The 18418-nt window shown below is 35.3% G+C and overlaps 1 protein-coding gene across 1 annotated transcript; it reads left to right on the forward strand.

Annotated features, from left to right (window-relative positions):
* Positions 1-11923: 11923 nt before the first annotated feature.
* On the forward strand, positions 11924-14097 carry MKRN3 (makorin ring finger protein 3). The gene has a single exon (XM_081288830.1). The coding sequence runs from the start codon at positions 12015-12017 to the stop codon at positions 13539-13541; it is 1527 nt and encodes a 508-aa protein (XP_081144956.1). The 5' UTR covers positions 11924-12014; the 3' UTR covers positions 13542-14097.
* Positions 14098-18418: the final 4321 nt, after the last annotated feature.

Below are 18418 nucleotides of genomic sequence, written 5' to 3' on the forward strand. Positions count from 1 at the left end.
TCCCACATTCTGGATCATCTATGATGATCATAAATTTCCCAACAGGTTCTGAAGCAATAAATTTATTCTATTTACCTCAAATACCATACATCATTAAATCAAAAATATCTGGCCATAGATTTTAGCTTTTCCGGAAGGAGAGACTTTCAGACCTCAAGCTTGTAGTACACCATGCCTACATTTCCATTATGCTTTCGGTCATGTAAACAATACCCCAAAAAGATCAGCACAGCTACTAACGGGTAGATTCATATGGATGAGAGCCAAATCTAGTCCTTTGGAATACTACACTACTAGAATTATGCGGCCAGTTCTGTTCTCAGTCCCTTGTAAGATGCCATAAAATTGACCCCTTTGGTTACCTGGGGGCTCATGAGTGATCATCAATGTTAGCTCCTGGAGTGTCTGAGTGGCAATCCCAAACCACCAAAAAATTGATGGATCTCAGTGGAATGTTGCTGCTTTCTCTCATTTAGCCAGGACGTCCTGAAAGGACAGGTGCCAAGGGTCAAAAAAATAAGCCAAACTTACAGCAGTCATGCAGTCATCACTGTACTGGATGCCCTAGCCAACCAATGGCCCCCTATCTACATTTATTATAAAATGTTGGGCTATTGTCTAAGATTTGTCAGCTTCATATTACACAACTCTGGTATGTTTTGCTTCACATACAATTAAAATATAAATTATGATAATATAACTTTACATATCCTAAGGGCCTAGTACAATGCATTGCCAAGACATCCCTTATTCCATATGGAGGAATAGATGTTAATGATACCAAACAAGACTACTAAATACTGACATGGCTCCCCAGCTGCCAAGCTGCAAAGCCAGATTACTTGTCCCTACTGAGAAGTGCAGCAGAGCAGTAGATTAGAGGAGTGGTGGCCCTGGTGGGTCAGAGCACTGGTAGCAAGCACTGTCCATGGCCACATAGAGCCCACCATGCAGGCACCATGAGCCCACACTCAGATGAGCCAAGGCACACCCACCAGTCATCCTTCCACTGACAGGCCTGGACATATTTATGATGCCTGCTACAGTAACCTCAACCTCCCACTTCCTTACCTGCCACATGAAAATGGAAGTGGGGCAGACTTGAATGAAACTTGGGACTCAAGAATTGACCAATAGCATTAGTATAATTCTAAACCCTAATTAGCATAAGTTTGAACCAACAGTAGTGAACCTCCTAACCAATAGTATATAACCTCCTAAGCCAGCACACTTGGATAGAGAAAGCCCCCTGCCAAGTCCCCTCTTGCACTTCAAGAGTTCTGTTCTTGTTTCTACTTCATTAAATTCTACTCTTATATCACCCTCCCATCCTGATCTGTGGATTTCATTCTTTGAATTCGTGAGAAAAGAACATGGCCCACCATTAAGTGTTGCAACACTTCTCAGCTGCAAAGCCCTGCAGCTTATACATACTGCACCTGTTGCCAACTGAAGCACTGAATCAAGTATTATCTCAAAACTCCAGTTTCATCATTTGATGCCCAATGTGGGGCCTCTTTGGAAGGGTAAGTTAAATGGATTGATAAATTGATCACTTTTACCCCCAGAGTTCTATAATCCATTTAGAAACATCTCTGTCTCTATCAAAAATACCAGGCCCCTGTCGGCTGACAATCAAAAGTGTATAGCATGGCTGTCAGTTTTAAGACACAAGAGACAGGTTTACTAGAGGAGCCTTGCTCAATCCTCTTCATTCCTGACAAAGGAATGTTGGTCAACATCTCCTCCCCATCATATTTCCTGCAAAACCCATGTAGATTCAGTGAGTTTCTTATATCCCTCTGAATGCCAGTTGTTCTAATAGAACCCATATATAAGTTTATTTGGAATTTTCAAGTCCTTGAGCACATTTTAGGACCCAAACACCATGAGTCTCTGGTTAGGGCCAAACGAAAAGGAGGGTCCCATACCTTTGGTTTCCAAACAAACCAGGTCAATTTTCCTTTGAATGATTATAAACCCATCAGATGAAATAAAAAATACAATCTGAACAAATACAACCAGCAGTCCTCAATACATGATCACTCACTTTTTCAGTATCACAGGAAATTTTAAATACTTTGCATTGGTAAGAGTCACTAATTCAATAACACGTCTCAAGAGGTGGCTGCCAATGGCATCAAGGTCTACAGGTGATAGAGGGACACCTCAATCTGGTTAAGACAATGGAGGATGCCAAGGGATCCTTCTTCCCATTGTCTTTACAATGAATAATATGTCATTTGGAATTAACACTTGTACACTAGTATTCCTTTGATCTTCAAACTCTACGAAGAAATATCTAATACTTTTTAATACACATTTACACTACTCCATGTATTTTTATAACCTCAAATTATTTTATTGTAAGCATCAAATTATATTCCACTATTTGAGATACTAAAATTTATTTTTTTCCATTCACCTACTGAAGGATATCTTTGTTACTTCTAAGTTTGGCAATTGTGAATAAAACTCCTATATATTTTTTGTGCAGATATTTGTGTGGAAATAAATTTGTGACTCCTTTAGGAATAAAAATTGCTGATAAGAGTAATATAGTGAGAGCACAATTAATGTCATAATAAGTCACCAAACTATCTTTTCAAGTGAGATGAATGAGAATTCATGTTGCTTCGTGTTCTCATTCTCATCAATATTTGGCATTGTTTGTGACAGTCACCATTTTGTTACTATGACAAAAATTATTTTACAAAAACAACTTGGAGGTTGGAAGGTTTATTATGGCTCACGGTCTCAGGGCTTCAGTCCATTTTGTAGTTAGCTGGGTCCATTGCTTTGGGTCTGAGGTGAAGCAGAACATCATGGCTAAAGGGAATGATATAATAAATTTGCTCAGAACATGAGCCAAAAATAAAAGAGAGAGGAAGAGAAGGAGAGAGGGAGAAAAAGAAAAGAGAAAGAAGGAAAGAGAAATGGGACAGGAGAAAATATAGTCTCCAAGGGCATGCCCCCAGTAACATACTTACTCCAAATATTCCCCACCTCCTTAGAGCTTCCACCACCTCCCAGTAGTTCCCTTAGCTATGTTATGGTTCCTGAAAAATTGAGAATTTTATTATTATATAATATTTTTCATTCTCCCATGACAGTTCCTACCTTTGCCTCTTTTGTTTATCATTTACATGGAATATATTTTACCACTTGTTTATTTTCAATCTATGTTATCCTTAAATCTAATATCTTGAAGAAAACATGTATTTGAATTTTGTTTTTTTAATTCTTCAGCTACACTATGACTTTTGATTGGGAAGTTTAATCCATTTAAATTTTGTATAATTATTGGTATTAAAGTACATAATAATCTCATGTTTTTAATTATCTTCTGTCAGTCTTGTAGTTCTCTGTTCCTCTTTTCCTCTCTTCTTTTGTGTTTCATTGTATTTTCACAATGATGTGCTTCAATTCCTCTTTTTGCATATTTTCTTTAGGTATCTTTTTTGTGGTTACCAAGAGGCTTGTATAAAACATGTTATAATCAGTGTTCATTGTTAAACTTAATAACAACTTAATTTTAAACACAAATAAGAACTCAGCAATTTTACTTCTTCCCAGCACATATTTTACATTCCTGATGCCACAATTCACATATTTTATATTATATGTGCATACATGATATTAACATATTTTTGTGATTATATTCTTAATTTTTTTTCTTTTAACTTTCAGAATAAAATTAAAACTTATTTACTCAGTACCATTATAGTAGTTCAAGTTGATGTATTTGTGAATATACATATTTCCTTCCTGTACTTTATACTTTTATGTGTGGCTGTTTAGTATCCTTTCATTTCAAATCAAAGAATTATACCATGTTTTGTAAAGCAGATATAGTGGTCATGAACTATATCAGCTTCTGATTCTCAGTGAAAATCTTTATTTCTTACTCTTTTTAGAATGATAGGTTTTTCTGACATAGAATGTTTGGTTTTCAGCTTCTGGAGGAGGAGAAGATTGATAAATATTTACTCCCAAAATTGTCTTGGCTGAAGTAAGCCACTTTTCTTTTCTAGTGAAGGACACTTAGAGGTTGGCATTTTGGATGCATGATACACTCCCTCCCTTCTCAGAGGCTCTTAGATTATTACTATTTGCGATGGACTGAATGTTTATGTCACCCTCCAAATCCCTATGTTGCATGCTGTCCTCCACTGATATAGTATTAGGTGATGGTGTCTTTGGGGGTGATTAGGTCATGCAGACTAAGCCCCATAATTGAATTTTGTACCCTTATTATAAGAAATAGAAAGGAGGTAGTGTTTTTCTGTATCATAAAAGAATATTGGGAGAAATTGGCCATCTGCAAACCAAGAAATGGGCCCTCATTAAACATTAGATTTGTGAATGTCTTTACCTTGGACTTCTCAGCTTTCATAACTGTGAGAAATAAGTTGTATTTGTTTAAGCCACCCTGTATATGGTATTCTGTTATTGCAGAGACCCAATACAAATATTTCTTCCCTTTTGGATAGGTTTATTAGGTTTGCTATAGGTATATTTTCCCATTGTGTGTATGTGTGAATGTGTGTGTGTGTGTATGTACACGTGTGTATGTACAATAGACATTTGCATAATTTTTTATTTTACTTTGAAAATTCTGCTAGTAATGTTTTTAAATATACAAAAATGCTGTAAATTTTATATGTACCCAATAAAATGTGAATATACAGAGGCTTTCTATGGTTATGTATATTAGTAGTACTTACAAAGATTTACTTATTGTTGCTCTTAAAATTTTATCTGGTGACAAAATAAGAAATTCTATTCCTAAGTTCACCCAGCAATATGAATATGGTCTATGAATAATATAAAAACATTTTTAAAGAACAATATCTAAATATGTTTGAGATGAATTAAAAATAACGTTTTAGATTCACATAGTTCTATATTAGACTCATTATTTATAATCATTTTAATTTTAGTGTTAACAAAATTTTTTCTCTAATATTATTAATTGTTATCTTAAGATAAGGTCAGGGGCTGAGGATGTGACTCAAGCGGTAGCGCGCTTGCCTGGTATGCGTGTGTTGTGTCCAACAAAAACTAAAAAATAAATATTGAAATTCTCTCTCTCTCTCTCTCTCTCTCTCTCTCTCTCTCTCTCTCTCTCTCTCTTTAAAAAAAAGATAAGGTCAGTTGTATTCTGTTCTTGCATTCTATGAGAGGACTAAGGTTGAAATAACAGATTCAGAGAAATGTTCATAAAAGGAACTTATTTTAGAACTTTCATTTATTTTTCAAAATTATTCTTGATAATTTATTTGTTTTATATAAAAACAACATTGAAGTTCCCAACATTTCAGTGAATGTGAAAAAGACATATAGTTTTTTTTTAATATTTATTTTTTAGTTTTAGGTGGACACAACACAATATCTTTATTTTACATTTATGTGGTGCTGAGAATCAAACCCAGTGCCTCATGCATGCTAGGTAAGCCCTCTACCAGTGAGCCACAACCCAGCCCCAAGACATATGTCATTTTTAAGATCAAGGAAATTATTTTCTCTTCCTAGTTTCCTCTGAGTTTTATCATAAATATAATTTTAACAAACTTATGGAAATATTGTGCACTTTTTTTATTTTTCTCCTTTAATACACTAATGTGGTTGTTTATAATAATGATTTTCAAACATAGAATTAATTTAAAGTAATAGAATGAACACTTCTTTGTCATTTTTGTATTATTCTTTTACATATAATTGAATGTCATGTTTCTTTTTGGTGGGTGGGGATTTATAATTGGAGATTGACTTGTTTCCTATCAGCACAAAAGATAAATAGACCTTAAGTAAAATTCCTACATGTTCCTGTGTGAATTTTTAAAAAGTATTATTATTATATGTTTGTACTTCAATAAATATTTTGTTGATTTACATCTATTTATGAATATGGTCTATTAATGTTTTTCTTAAAAATGTAATATGATTGACTAAGAAGTTTTCTGGTCCTAGAGTTTTCTTTGTATGAAAGTTTTTAATTATAATTAATTTTCTCTACTAGCTATTCATATTTTGCTTTCACTTTATTTTTTATAATTTTCAGTTTTCATTTCAACTGTATTTCCATATTTATTTAATGGCCTAGGTTATTTATGGTATCTTCTTATGGCATCCTTAAATTCTAAATATATGATGAATTTTTTTATTGGTTGTTCAAAACATTACAAAGCTCATGACATATCATCATTCATACATTTGATTCAAGTGGGTTATGAACTTTATAATTTTTTATTCTTGATATTGGTTAAATGAGTGTTCACCTATTTTTCCCAAAGAATCTCATCAGAAGATCATCAGTTTTGCTAAACACAGTAAGAAACAATCTTTGGCTATTCCATTCCTTATCTGTTTGTTTTCCTATATTAATTTCTGTTCTCATTTTTGATATGTCCTGCATATAGTTTCTTTTGGTTTTCTTTTTTGTAATTACTTTAATTGAATGATTGCATCAGTAATAACTTATCCTGTTGTAAATCATTATATATTATAAAAACACATTATATGTTTCAAGACATATCCCTGTAATAAATATTATTTTCCACCCTGAATATAAATTTGGATGTGTAACAGCTTCAAAATTATATTTTTTACTAAATTTGTGATTTTTTTCCCTTAGGCTGGAGGATCATTTAGGGATATACTTATTAATATCCTGATATTTGAGTGATTTTTGCATTTACATTTTTTTACTGATTTCTGACTAATTCAGTCTGGAGATAGAATATATTCTGAAGGATTTCAATGTTTTGAAAATGTTGAGACATACTTTATGCATGATATATCATAGATTGTCCTGCATCGTAAGTATAATTTGCACTCTAGGTTTGATGGGTATACTGTTCTTACATATAATAATTATATCAGTAGAACTAATAAAGTGTCAAAATTTTTATAACCTTGTGGAGTTTTTTACCTCTGCTATTCATTCAATTATTTCTGCTCCTCCTAGTAGTCATAAGCATTAACAAACTTTCCTAAATTTTAGATACAAGATGACATACATCTTATATTCACTTAAGTGTGATTATTCACAATTCTCTTCAGTTAATGCCCAAATAATTTTGAAAAGAAAAGGAACATGGAAAATGACAAGAATATTTTTGTTTCTTTTATGAAATGATATGCACTCTATCTCTAAGGACCCAAAACTCAGGTTAACTGACTTTTTTCCTCTCTGGCCCAGCATATCTGTAAAGATTACAGGTGGCACAGGTTTTTATATCTGACAATGCCGCTCAGGAACTTTTCTTGTAGGGAAAGAAAGAAAGATGAATTCAAAATTATTATTTGACATTCCTCCCACCCTATCTTTTTGTTGTTTGGTTTTTTTTGTACTTTGGGGAGATGGATTTTTTCCATTCTTATGAATATTTTACCATATGAAAATTTTGTCTCTAAGCAGAGCTTTCAGTGCATAATAAATGTTTTAGTATGTGACCTATTTACTGTCATGCAGTTGAAAGTATTTATATTCTTTGTGCTTTCTTCTATTGCCTTTTGGCTATTTAGGTTAATGCTCTTCTAAATTTTACCCCTTAAGAATTTACTACAATAGATGTTTTATAAGTACTTTTAAACAGTTACTTTGTGGATTCTTACAGTTTCTATAAATACTATAGATGGAAATATTAGCCTGATAGAAGCTATTTCATTTGGCTATAAATTAAAATTTAAATATGTTTTGTGTTATTAATTTAATTATGACAAAATTCTGTTAACTACAACAATGTAGAAATGTAGCTGAATTTTTGACACTTACAGAAATCCTCCAGAAGACTTATTGACACTTTGATCATTTGATTATAATAGATAAGCCAGTATAATTTTTACAATCATGCTACTTTTATTATATTAAATAAAATAGATATATGAGTAGCTGTGGAATTATTTGTATCTTTATTTTATATTCATATTGAAACTAAGACATTTTTAAATAATTTTATTGTATACAATTAGGGGGACCAGATGCAGATTCCTTAAAATAACCCACAGGATACCCTCTCCCATGATGAGCTAAGGATATCTATTCTGTCATAATATAACACAATAATATCATAATAGGATGTAATAATCACAATAATGAGGAAACAAAAAATACTGTACAAATAAACTACATCTGATCTTCTGAATTAGAAGCAGAAACAATTTTCTCTTTAAATTTCAAAATAACAATCAGTTTGGTCATCAATAATAGACAATAAGCATTAATTTCTGCTTCTCATGTTCCAGGAAATTCCAGGGACCCTCTAGGCAGATAGCAATAAGTTTCACTTATTTAGAATAAAAACAAGTTACAGGGTTCTTTGATTAACTCCAAAATAGCAAAGGCACTTATAGATATCTCATATATTGAGTCTAGTAACAGATATTATTCCATTTATTTTATTAGAACTATCTCATTTAATATTGACAGCCAACTTGTGAACCAGTCATTATCACTATTACTGCTATTTTTCATGTTGTTTGCTAGATGAGGTAAAGGAACATAATTAATGTATGCAAGGGAGGAATCCCAGTAAGTGAGTGGAGGAGAATAAAGAATGTGAAACCATAATGTTTAATTCTGTCCATTTGAATTTAATCTCTCTTCCAACTCTACCCCTTCCCATAGTGCCTAAACCTTTGTTCTTCAGCATCTGTCTGTGCTATGTGGGAAATTGCTTCGAGATCATTACATGTTTTTTCAATGTGGACATATTAATTATGTGGAGGCAGCGTGAGCTATTTGTAGGGAAAGACTGAAGAACCATCTGGCTTTTTTTATATCCTATCCCTATAGTTCACTTCTGAACTAGCCTACCACCTCCTGAGCTATTATTAAACTGTGTGGACTGTGCCTCCACTCTGCAAAGCTGTAAATCACTTTCCCCGTTTTTATTACATGTCCTGGTAATGTGAGTGCTTTAGCAGAGCCTTCTGTAGGAGCTTTGTTTACCCTTATTGCTTGTGGAACCCCAAATGCTGACTATCTAAGTGGCTCATCAGCCAAGTTCCAGTCCCTGAGGAATCTCAAATTTTTTCTGAGGGAAGAAGGCTTTTTGAAATAAATAACTAAAGAAATGTCACAAATGTGCTCCCCCAAAAAACATGTGAAAACATGAATGCTTATCATAAATAAAGAGTATGAATATGGACAAAGGTAGTCACAGAAAATTCTCCAAGGATAGCACTTTGTCTACGATGGGAAATATTTGTTTATTTCTCACAAGATGCACTACCCAATATATTTAGTTATTTGGTCTCATATATTTAAATATTGGGGTTTGATTATATTTATAATACTACATATGAAATATTACCAAAATAAAACTAGGAGATACAAAAAACATGAGATGGTAGGACATCAACATAATCGGGAGCCATAGAGTGAAGATGTGAAAGCAGATATTGCTCATCCTAGGTGTATATCATTGAGCAGGTTAGAAAACATTCTATTTCTCAGATCCCTATGTTTGAGGGCTTGTGATGGTCAAATACTATATTGAAATTCAGTTTTCAATCTTGTTGCAAATAGTCACAGGTGGCTATTAAATTTTTAATTAAAAAATAAAAATTCAAATCCTCAGTTGTTCTAGCCACATTTCAATTTCTCAGTAGCCATAAGAGATCATGGATATTATACAGAATGTTTCATATATAAATTAATCACAGAGAATTCTACTGCACAGACATATATATAAAGAGGATCCAACATGACTTAGACATAGGTCTGGGAATATAACATTAAACATTAAACAGATAATATATATCTATACGTATTCAGAATTCTTGTGTTTGTGAATCTGTGGAGAAATTGGTACACACGAGCTCTTGTGTACAGTATTAACTATTTTAATCCCTCAGATAGTTAACTTTCAATGCTGTCAAAATGCTTTTATGTTAAATGTCCAATTTACTTCTTATATAGAATGGAGAGAGATAAAGAGAGAGACAGAGAGAGCACTAATATTTCATTGCATTTCTGTCCAATGTCCTTCTAAGTATGCTTACTAAATGCAGCATTTTACCTTGAAATTATTCTCAATTTTCTGATGCTTTCCACCAATAATTTCTTTACAATTCTAATGTCTTTTATTCCTTTGCTTGTCCTAATGTGCTAGCCAGGACTCAGAATATAAATAAAGGCTTTTCTGCCTTTATATTTATGTAAGAGAGAAAGCTGTATAAGCTTTACTTGGAGAATAATTTTAATTGCATATTAAATTGACTTAATAGACCCTTATATTTCTTTTTTGCCCCTGACATTTTTATTAATAGATTTGTTTATAGGTGTATGACTACTTCAACTTTAAAGTTTAATTGTCAAACTTGTTCCGGATATCATCTTGTGGTTTTTAGAATTTGTTATTAATTAGTGATAATATTTTTAAAATTACAGAGCTTTGTCAATCTTGGTTATTTAAGCCTTCTTCATTTTACCCTGATAAGTTGCACCAGAAATTTATGAGTTTCAAAAATTCCTTTCAAAGAATTTTGCTTGACTTAGCCCCCTCATTTTATGCTTATTGTTCTTAATTCATTGATTTTCTATATTTATTATTTGCTACTCTCTGCTTTCTTTGCTTATGATTTTTAAAAAAATTTCTTTAATTAGGACTTAATACAATGACTTAAAAGAGTATATAATAAATATTTAAACTTCTGTCCACTCTTAAATGTAAATTCAGGTTATAAATCCCTATAAGGTACATGTTTTAGCAAACAAGATCCAATAATATATAAAGTGGTGACATAAAACACATAAGGGTTTATTCTTAGGAAATAATTAGTAAGTTAAATATTTGAGACTTTAAAGTTCAAATAATCATGCAAAGAAAATGAAGGGAGAGAAAATAATTCTCTCTCCCCAAAATGCTGAAAACTACAGGATAAAACTTCAGATATCATCAAAAGTACTCTTATCAATTTAAAAATACACATGGAAATTATTAATCTAATAAAATATATCTAAAACAACAAAAGGATGCTCTCTCGTGGAAATTAAAAATTAACACTTGTGAGAGTATGGCAAAGAATACATTATGAGATGCTGCACTGCAGCAACAGAGTATGGACATAGATGAAAGGAAGGGAAACAATGGACCATCATGAATTAAATCAACAGGAAAAATAAAAAGCCTGGGTCCCACAGGGCAGAGTGGTTTATTAAGACAGCATTAAGACGGGACAAATTTGCGGCTTCTACACTTTGGGGGAAGCTAGAGTTAAGAACTATAACAAAGGAAGACATCTGACAAGCACTGACAAGCCTTGAATAAGAACGGCTCCCTGCTGACAATGCCTTGCTAGTGAAAAGCTTATCCACAATGAAAGCCCCTAAAGTTAAATAATAATAATAATAAAGACCAAAAGGAATGCTCTCTTGTCAACAGAACAAAACAAGAAAAAGCTTCTAACACTGGAGAGTCACGGAGTAAATAATGAAATAATAAAATACAATAAGTAAAGCCACAGACATAAAATGGCGTGAACAAAAAAATAAATTTATAGGGTTTGTGAATGAAATGTTTCAGGAACAAAGGGAGAAAGCAACGATTATGATTTTTTTGTAACAGATGGAAAAATAATCAAATAAAATGTGCACAATGGATACTTGAATACATTTAATTAAAACCTCATTCTCCGGAGAAAACGGTGATGAATGGGGGGATTAGGGTCTGCTTGAACACAGCCGGAGGAGTGGCAAACGCCATACAAAGGGGGCTGCAGCCGCTCCAGCTCACAAGAACAAAAAGAAAAATGTCAGCTTGGAGATCCACAGTGCAGAGCCAATAGCATGCAAGTGGTGTCACCACAGGAAGTGTCCGACACACTTCCTACAGAACAAGCAGTAGGAACCAAAGTTCACAGGGACCAGGTTTCAGGGGGGAAGGAAAAAAAGTGAACACTTCTTCTAGAGAAGCCACCGTGCTCGATCAGAGCTCCCGGCTTCAAATTTTAAACCTAAAACAACTAGAGACATTCTGGAGCCTTTTTGGGGACAAGAAGGTGCTATGGAAGAGGCTGCAGCTCCCTTTGAAACTTGCGAGGCAGATGGGGCCGAGGCAGGTGCCGAGGCAGCGGGGGAGGGTGTGTCTGGGCCGGGCCTCCCCGGGTTGGAGGTCTCTGGAGAGTCTGCAACTTTAGGTGTAAATCCTCCCGACGTGCCTTCGGGCCTGGCCTCATTCCCTGTGGCTCCTGGCCCAGCTCACCCCGGCACAGAGGCTCTGGGGCACGCCCAGGCCGCAGGGGGCGGGGCCAACCCCAACCCTCTTCCGGAACCGAACAGTGGCGACTGGAGAAAGCAAATCGTCTGCAGGTATTATCTGCATGGGCAATGCAAAGAGGGGGAGAACTGCCGCTACTCCCACGACCCCTCTGTGCGGCAGATGGCCAGGGAGGGCCACGTTTCGCCGCCTGAGGCCTCTGCAGACAGAGGACCTAGTATGGCTGCGGCTGCGGCTGCGCAGAGCGAGCCCCCGACTCAGGAAGTGGCGGAAGCCCCTCCTGCTGCATCCTCAAGCTCCTTGCCTCTGATTGGCTGGGCTGCTGAAAGGGGTTTCTTTGAAGCTGAGACAGACAATGCAGGCCTTGAAGCTGCCGGAGGAGCAGGTGCACAAGGCTGGGAGGGTGCCGTTGAGTTTGTTCCTGGGCAGCCCTACCGAGGCCGCATGGTCCCACCGTATGGTCCCGAGGCTCCTCTACAGAGGCCGGTGCCTGAGAGAGAGCAGATGGCTGTGGGCATGGGGATGCAGCTTTGCCGCTATGCTGCCAGGGGACGATGCATTAATGGGGAGAGCTGTTTTTACCTCCACGGAGATGTATGCGACATGTGTGGGCTGCAGGCCTTACACCCCGTGGATGCTGCTCAGCGGGAAGCTCATATAAGTGCCTGCATGGAAGCACACGAGAGAGATATGGAGCTCTCGTTTGCTGTGCAGCGCAGCATGGACAAAGTGTGTGGCATCTGCATGGAGGTTGTCTATGAGAAAGCCAACCCCTGTGACCGCCGCTTTGGCATCCTTTACAACTGCAACCACACCTTCTGTATTCAATGTATCCGCAGGTGGAGAAGTGTCAGACAGTTTGAGAACAGAATCAGTAAGTCCTGCCCACAGTGCAGGGTGCCCTCCAGCTTTGTCACTCCCAGTGAGTTCTGGGTGGAGGATGAGGAAGAGAAGGAGAAACTTATTCAGCAATACAAGGAGGGAATGAGAAAGAAGGACTGCAGATATTTTGCTCATGGCAGGGGTTACTGCCCATTTGGAGAGAACTGTTTTTACAAGCATACATACCACTGGGGCCATCATAGGCGAGGTGGTGGCCCATCCGGCATATACTGGCATCAAGTTTTGGAGCCTGTGCGGGTGTCAGAGAGCAACATGCTCTTTAAAAGCAGTAAAAAGGAGCTTGTCATACGTTGGCTGGCCAATCTGTTGTTTAAGCGGTTTCTTGCAATGAGAGTTGGTTTTCCTTTCTCTGATGATCAGTGGGCTTGGCTTTATTATCAGCTGGAAGAATATTTCAATTTTAATCCGTAGTATCATGCTGTGGCACATGGTCTAGTCTGCTGAGGCTCTGTCATCTGCTGTTCTGCTGCCTGTTCTCCCTTTATTGATTGACATGCCTATTGCTTTCAGGGGCTATTGAGGCAATCTTTATGCAGTGTTTCCCTGTTTTCTTGTCTATTCCCTATTTCTCCCCACAAGGATTATGATGTTTTCTGTGTTAAAAAAATAACAAAATGTCCTTACAGTTATTGTTTGGTGAAATGAATATTTCTGTCAGTTGATGGTTTGTTTTGTTATGTCTGTTTCCAACAGTATTTACTCAGTTATAGTGTGGTGTTTACAGAATTTCTACTCATTGTGAAGTCCCTCAAGAATAATTGTGACAGTGTGAAAAGAGAAGTCTTATTGAATTAGGAGCTTTTTGCCACAATAGCCTTAAAAAATGGACCCTTGCAGGGCCTTGCAGCTGCTGTCTTGTTTACATGTCTGTTTTTTCCCTCTTTCCTCTTCAAGTGCACTTGTTAACTTGTGGTTACTTTGTGATTTCGTGTTTTACTTGACCAAAACCAAGTGCATATGTTTACATGTTTTTATCCTGTTTAGCTTGATGTGAAATTATTTATATTTGGAAGTATATATTTAAGAATGACATATATATATACAATATGTGTATAAGTATTAAAGTTATGTATTTGAAAAAATATATAAAATAATATAACCCATAATATATATGTTATGTAATAAAATAAATGCAGAGATGAAAGTTAAAAATCAAAGGCTAGCAATATGGGCTATTGTGTGAGTTGTGTGCATAATCTTTCTGTCCCTGCATAGATGTCAGTGATTAGCATCTAATGAAAATGACTCCGTGTCTACAGCCAATTTTAACACACTGAAATCTTAAAGGACTTAGAAAGCATTTTATTAGTAATGCCTATGATGGCATTAAGAGCATACTATGCTTTTATAAATGCAGAATGTCTGTTTTTATGCAATTTAACCACAATCTTATGATTCTTACTGACAGTAAATTCTGGGCTCAGGTAAACAGTTCTTTGTATTTAATATCTTATGAATAGCTAGATAGCTGTAGACTTTCCAAGTCACTGGCTTGTGATGGAATTTACAAATAAGAGTAATAGATGAAAAAAAAGGAAAACAATAAAAATGATGAAACCATTAAGCATGCAAGAATGGAAAAATAAAAGAATGAAGAAAAGACCAAATATTAAATTTAGAAAAACTTGAAGACAGGCTATAATTACATTAAATAAAAGTTGTTTAAATGTGAAAAGTCAAATGCTATAAAAAGTGCTTAAAATTAAAGTGGAACAACATGCTGTTTAAAATGCATACTTAGAGTATAAAAATACAGAAGCATATTGGCAAACTAGGAAAAAAATTGAACAGGTGCTGTGCCTCTTTATGACAGACAGATTTATATTAAGCATAAACATTGCTGGAAATAAAGAAGAATGATGTATAAACATTAAGTTTTAATTCACCAGAAATATATGATATTCAAATTTTGGGCTAGTAGTATAACATTGTGCTAGGTGTGCAGACAATTGATAAAAAATATAAAATGCAAAAAAATCAAATGCTTATTGGATAATTTAATCCATAGTTTAGTAACTGAACAGCAAAGACTATCAAAGAGTTGGACAACACAATTTTAAGTACTTGATGTAATTGATGTGTATAGAATAATACATAACAATACACAAACTGCAGAGTACACTTACCTTGGCTCTTGGCTAAGATAGCTGAAAAAAATATAATGGGAGCTTGAGTCCCAGGATTTTCAGACTGCCGTGACTATCCAACAAAGCCAGGCACATTTACAGAATTTATTTCATGTTCTAAGCATATTTAAAAATACTGATTTAATTTTCAGATCACAAATTTTCTCATACTTAAGAGGTAAATAAGGTAAAACTTAGTAGGTATGAATTTGTAAAACAAGGGGTGAAACTCAAATGGTAATTTCTAGAGCTTGACTTCCCCTGCTGTCTCTACCCCTACACAGGAGCAGGTTGACCAGCTTCATGTAGCAATGTATATAAGGCATGTAAGTCTAGATAGTTAAGCTAGGAGGGGCAGATGGGAGCATAAATTAGCTATTTTATCAAGAGGCTGCCAGTCTCAGTGTTTCTTATTCTACTTTCTGAATGTGCCTCAGCCTCCCATAATTTAATATTACCTCTCCTTTATGTGATTCCTTGTTTCACCTATTTCCTCATCCATGTGGGAAAAGAATATCGCAGGTAAACAAAGCAATCAAAATTGGGACTTGATGGAGCATTTTCAAAGACCATACTGATACTAAAATCTCAAAACAGCTTTGGTAGTGGCTAAGCTGTCAGGAAGGTGTTTTTAAGCTGAGCCTGGGGAACTCTGGAAATTTTATCCTTAATGTACACTGCCCAACCACATGAAATATCATGTTTTACTCAAATAGTATTTCAAACCAGACAATCTTAATTAAGTTTTATGAATATAGTGAATCAAGTGTCAGTAGAAAAAGTGGCCTGGGGAGGCAGATAAAGGACAATTAAAATCCTGACTTTGCTTCCTACCAGCCATATGGTATAAGTTATTAAAATTCTGTTTACCTCAGTTTCTTCATATGAGAAATGGGTATAATAGCACCTCTTTTATAGAATTGTTGTGAGGATCTAATATAGTCTGGGCAAAAAGCTTGAAGCATAGGTGGTATTTTAAAATTCCATATACATAAAAGTGGAGTTTGTGAATATTTATAGATCTAATCAGCTATTACATAAGAATTAATGCTCCACCACGTTTTCTTTGGGGGAATCTTTGGAACTGGTATTAAGATAAATTTATTATTTTCAGATTATTTTGTAGGCAAGGAACATAATGATATCTAGTACCCTCACATTAATAATTTCAAATAATCTATTTTTAGCAAAGATCATATACGTAAAAGTCAATGTGCTATTCGGTTACTTAAAATATAGCAAACAGCATATTATTTGTGACATATACTTATTCAAGAAAAATTAACAAATAAGATATTTTTAAAACATGAATTCCTTGTTCCCTCTTCAGTTTTTTCAGAGAGGTCAAATGACAGAAGACATAATGGCTGCTGGGCCACCCTGCTGCATTCAGGAACAAAGGAGCCCTTGCCACACAGAGTTTTGCTCTGTGAGTGATTATTCATAGTATGTGCTGTCCCCCATCCCCAGAGGACTCAGGAATTTTGTCCTGGGGTCCATACAGAAGTTATCATCTCAACTGTAACAGAAAAAGCCTGTGAAGCAAGATTAATTTGCTTATGTCTCATGTGTGTAAATTTGGTGGATGTGCACACATACAAATATGCTAAAGGCAACATCCCTGATAATGACTCTCCTGAAGATAAAGAAGCCACTTAGTATTCTGGCTCCCATATCATTAAATCCATTTACTGATTTTCATTGACTTGAAAACAAACATTGCTAGGGCACTATCAGTATCCAAGTGCTCCTCTACTTTGCACCTTTATAAACACTTGGGAATGTGATTTCTCTGGCTATGCTTCTTACCAGCCATGGATTCTAAGCAAGTTAGTTAAATTTTGTACACCTCAGTTTCTTCATATGAGAAATGGGTACAGTGGTTCCTGTTCTGCAGGATTATTGTGATGATTAAATATATAATAGACAAAAAACTTAAAGCATAGTTGATGTATTAAAATGTTATGTATAAAGGTGGAGTTTGTGAATATTTATAGACCTAAGAAGCTGTTATTCAAGAATTAATGCTCCACCAAGATTTCTTTGGGGGAATCTTTGGAACTGGTATTAAGATAGAGTTATTATTTTCTGATTATTTTGTAGGCAGGGGACGTAATAATACCTAGTACCCTCACATTAATAATTTCAAATATGGGCTGGGGATGTGGCTCAAGTGGTAGCGTGCTCGCCTGGCATGCGTGCGGCCCGGGTTCGATCCTCAGCACCACATACAAACAAAGATATTGTGTCTGCCGAAAACTAAAAAATAAATAAATAAATATTAAAAAAATAATTTCAAATAATCTATTTTTAGCAAAGATCATATATGTAAAAGTCAATGTGCTATTCGGTTACTTAAAATATAGCAAACAGCATATTATTTGTGACATATACTTATTCAAGAAAAATAACAAGTAAGATATTTTTAAAATATGGATTCCTTGTTCCCTCTTCAGTTTTTTCAGAGAGGTCAAATGACAGATGACATAATGGCTGCTGGGCCACTCTGCTGTAGTCAGGAACAAAGGAGCCCTTGCCACACAGAGTTTTGCTCTATGAGTGATTCATAGTATGTGCTGTCCCCCATCCCCACAAGACTCAGGAATTTTGTCCTGGGGTCCATACAGAAGTTATCACTCCAACTGTAACAGAAAAAGCCTGCTGAAGCAAGATTAATTTGCTTATGTCTCATGTGTGTAAATTTGGTGGATGTGCACACATACAAATATGCTAAAGGCAACATCCCTGATAATGACTCTCCTGAAGATAAAGAAGCCACTTAGTATTCTGGCTCCCATATCATTAAATCCATTTACTGATTTTCATTGACTTGAAAACAAACATTGCTAGGGCACTATCAGTATCCAAGTGCTCCTCTACTTTGCACCTTTATAAACACTTGGGAATGTGATTTCTCTGGCTATGCTTCTTACCAGCCATGGATTCTAAGCAAGTTAGTTAAATTTTGTACACCTCAGTTTCTTCATATGAGAAATGGGTACAGTGGTTCCTGTTCTGCAGGATTATTGTGATGATTAAATATATAATAGACAAAAAACTTAAAGCATAGTTGATGTATTAAAATGTTATGTATAAAGGTGGAGTTTGTGAATATTTATAGACCTAAGAAGCTGTTATTCAAGAATTAATGCTCCACCAAGT

The sequence above is a fragment of the Spermophilus citellus genome (genome assembly GCF_964194105.1).
Source record: "Spermophilus citellus genome assembly, chromosome: 4".
NCBI classification, from domain to species: Eukaryota; Metazoa; Chordata; class Mammalia; order Rodentia; family Sciuridae; genus Spermophilus; species Spermophilus citellus.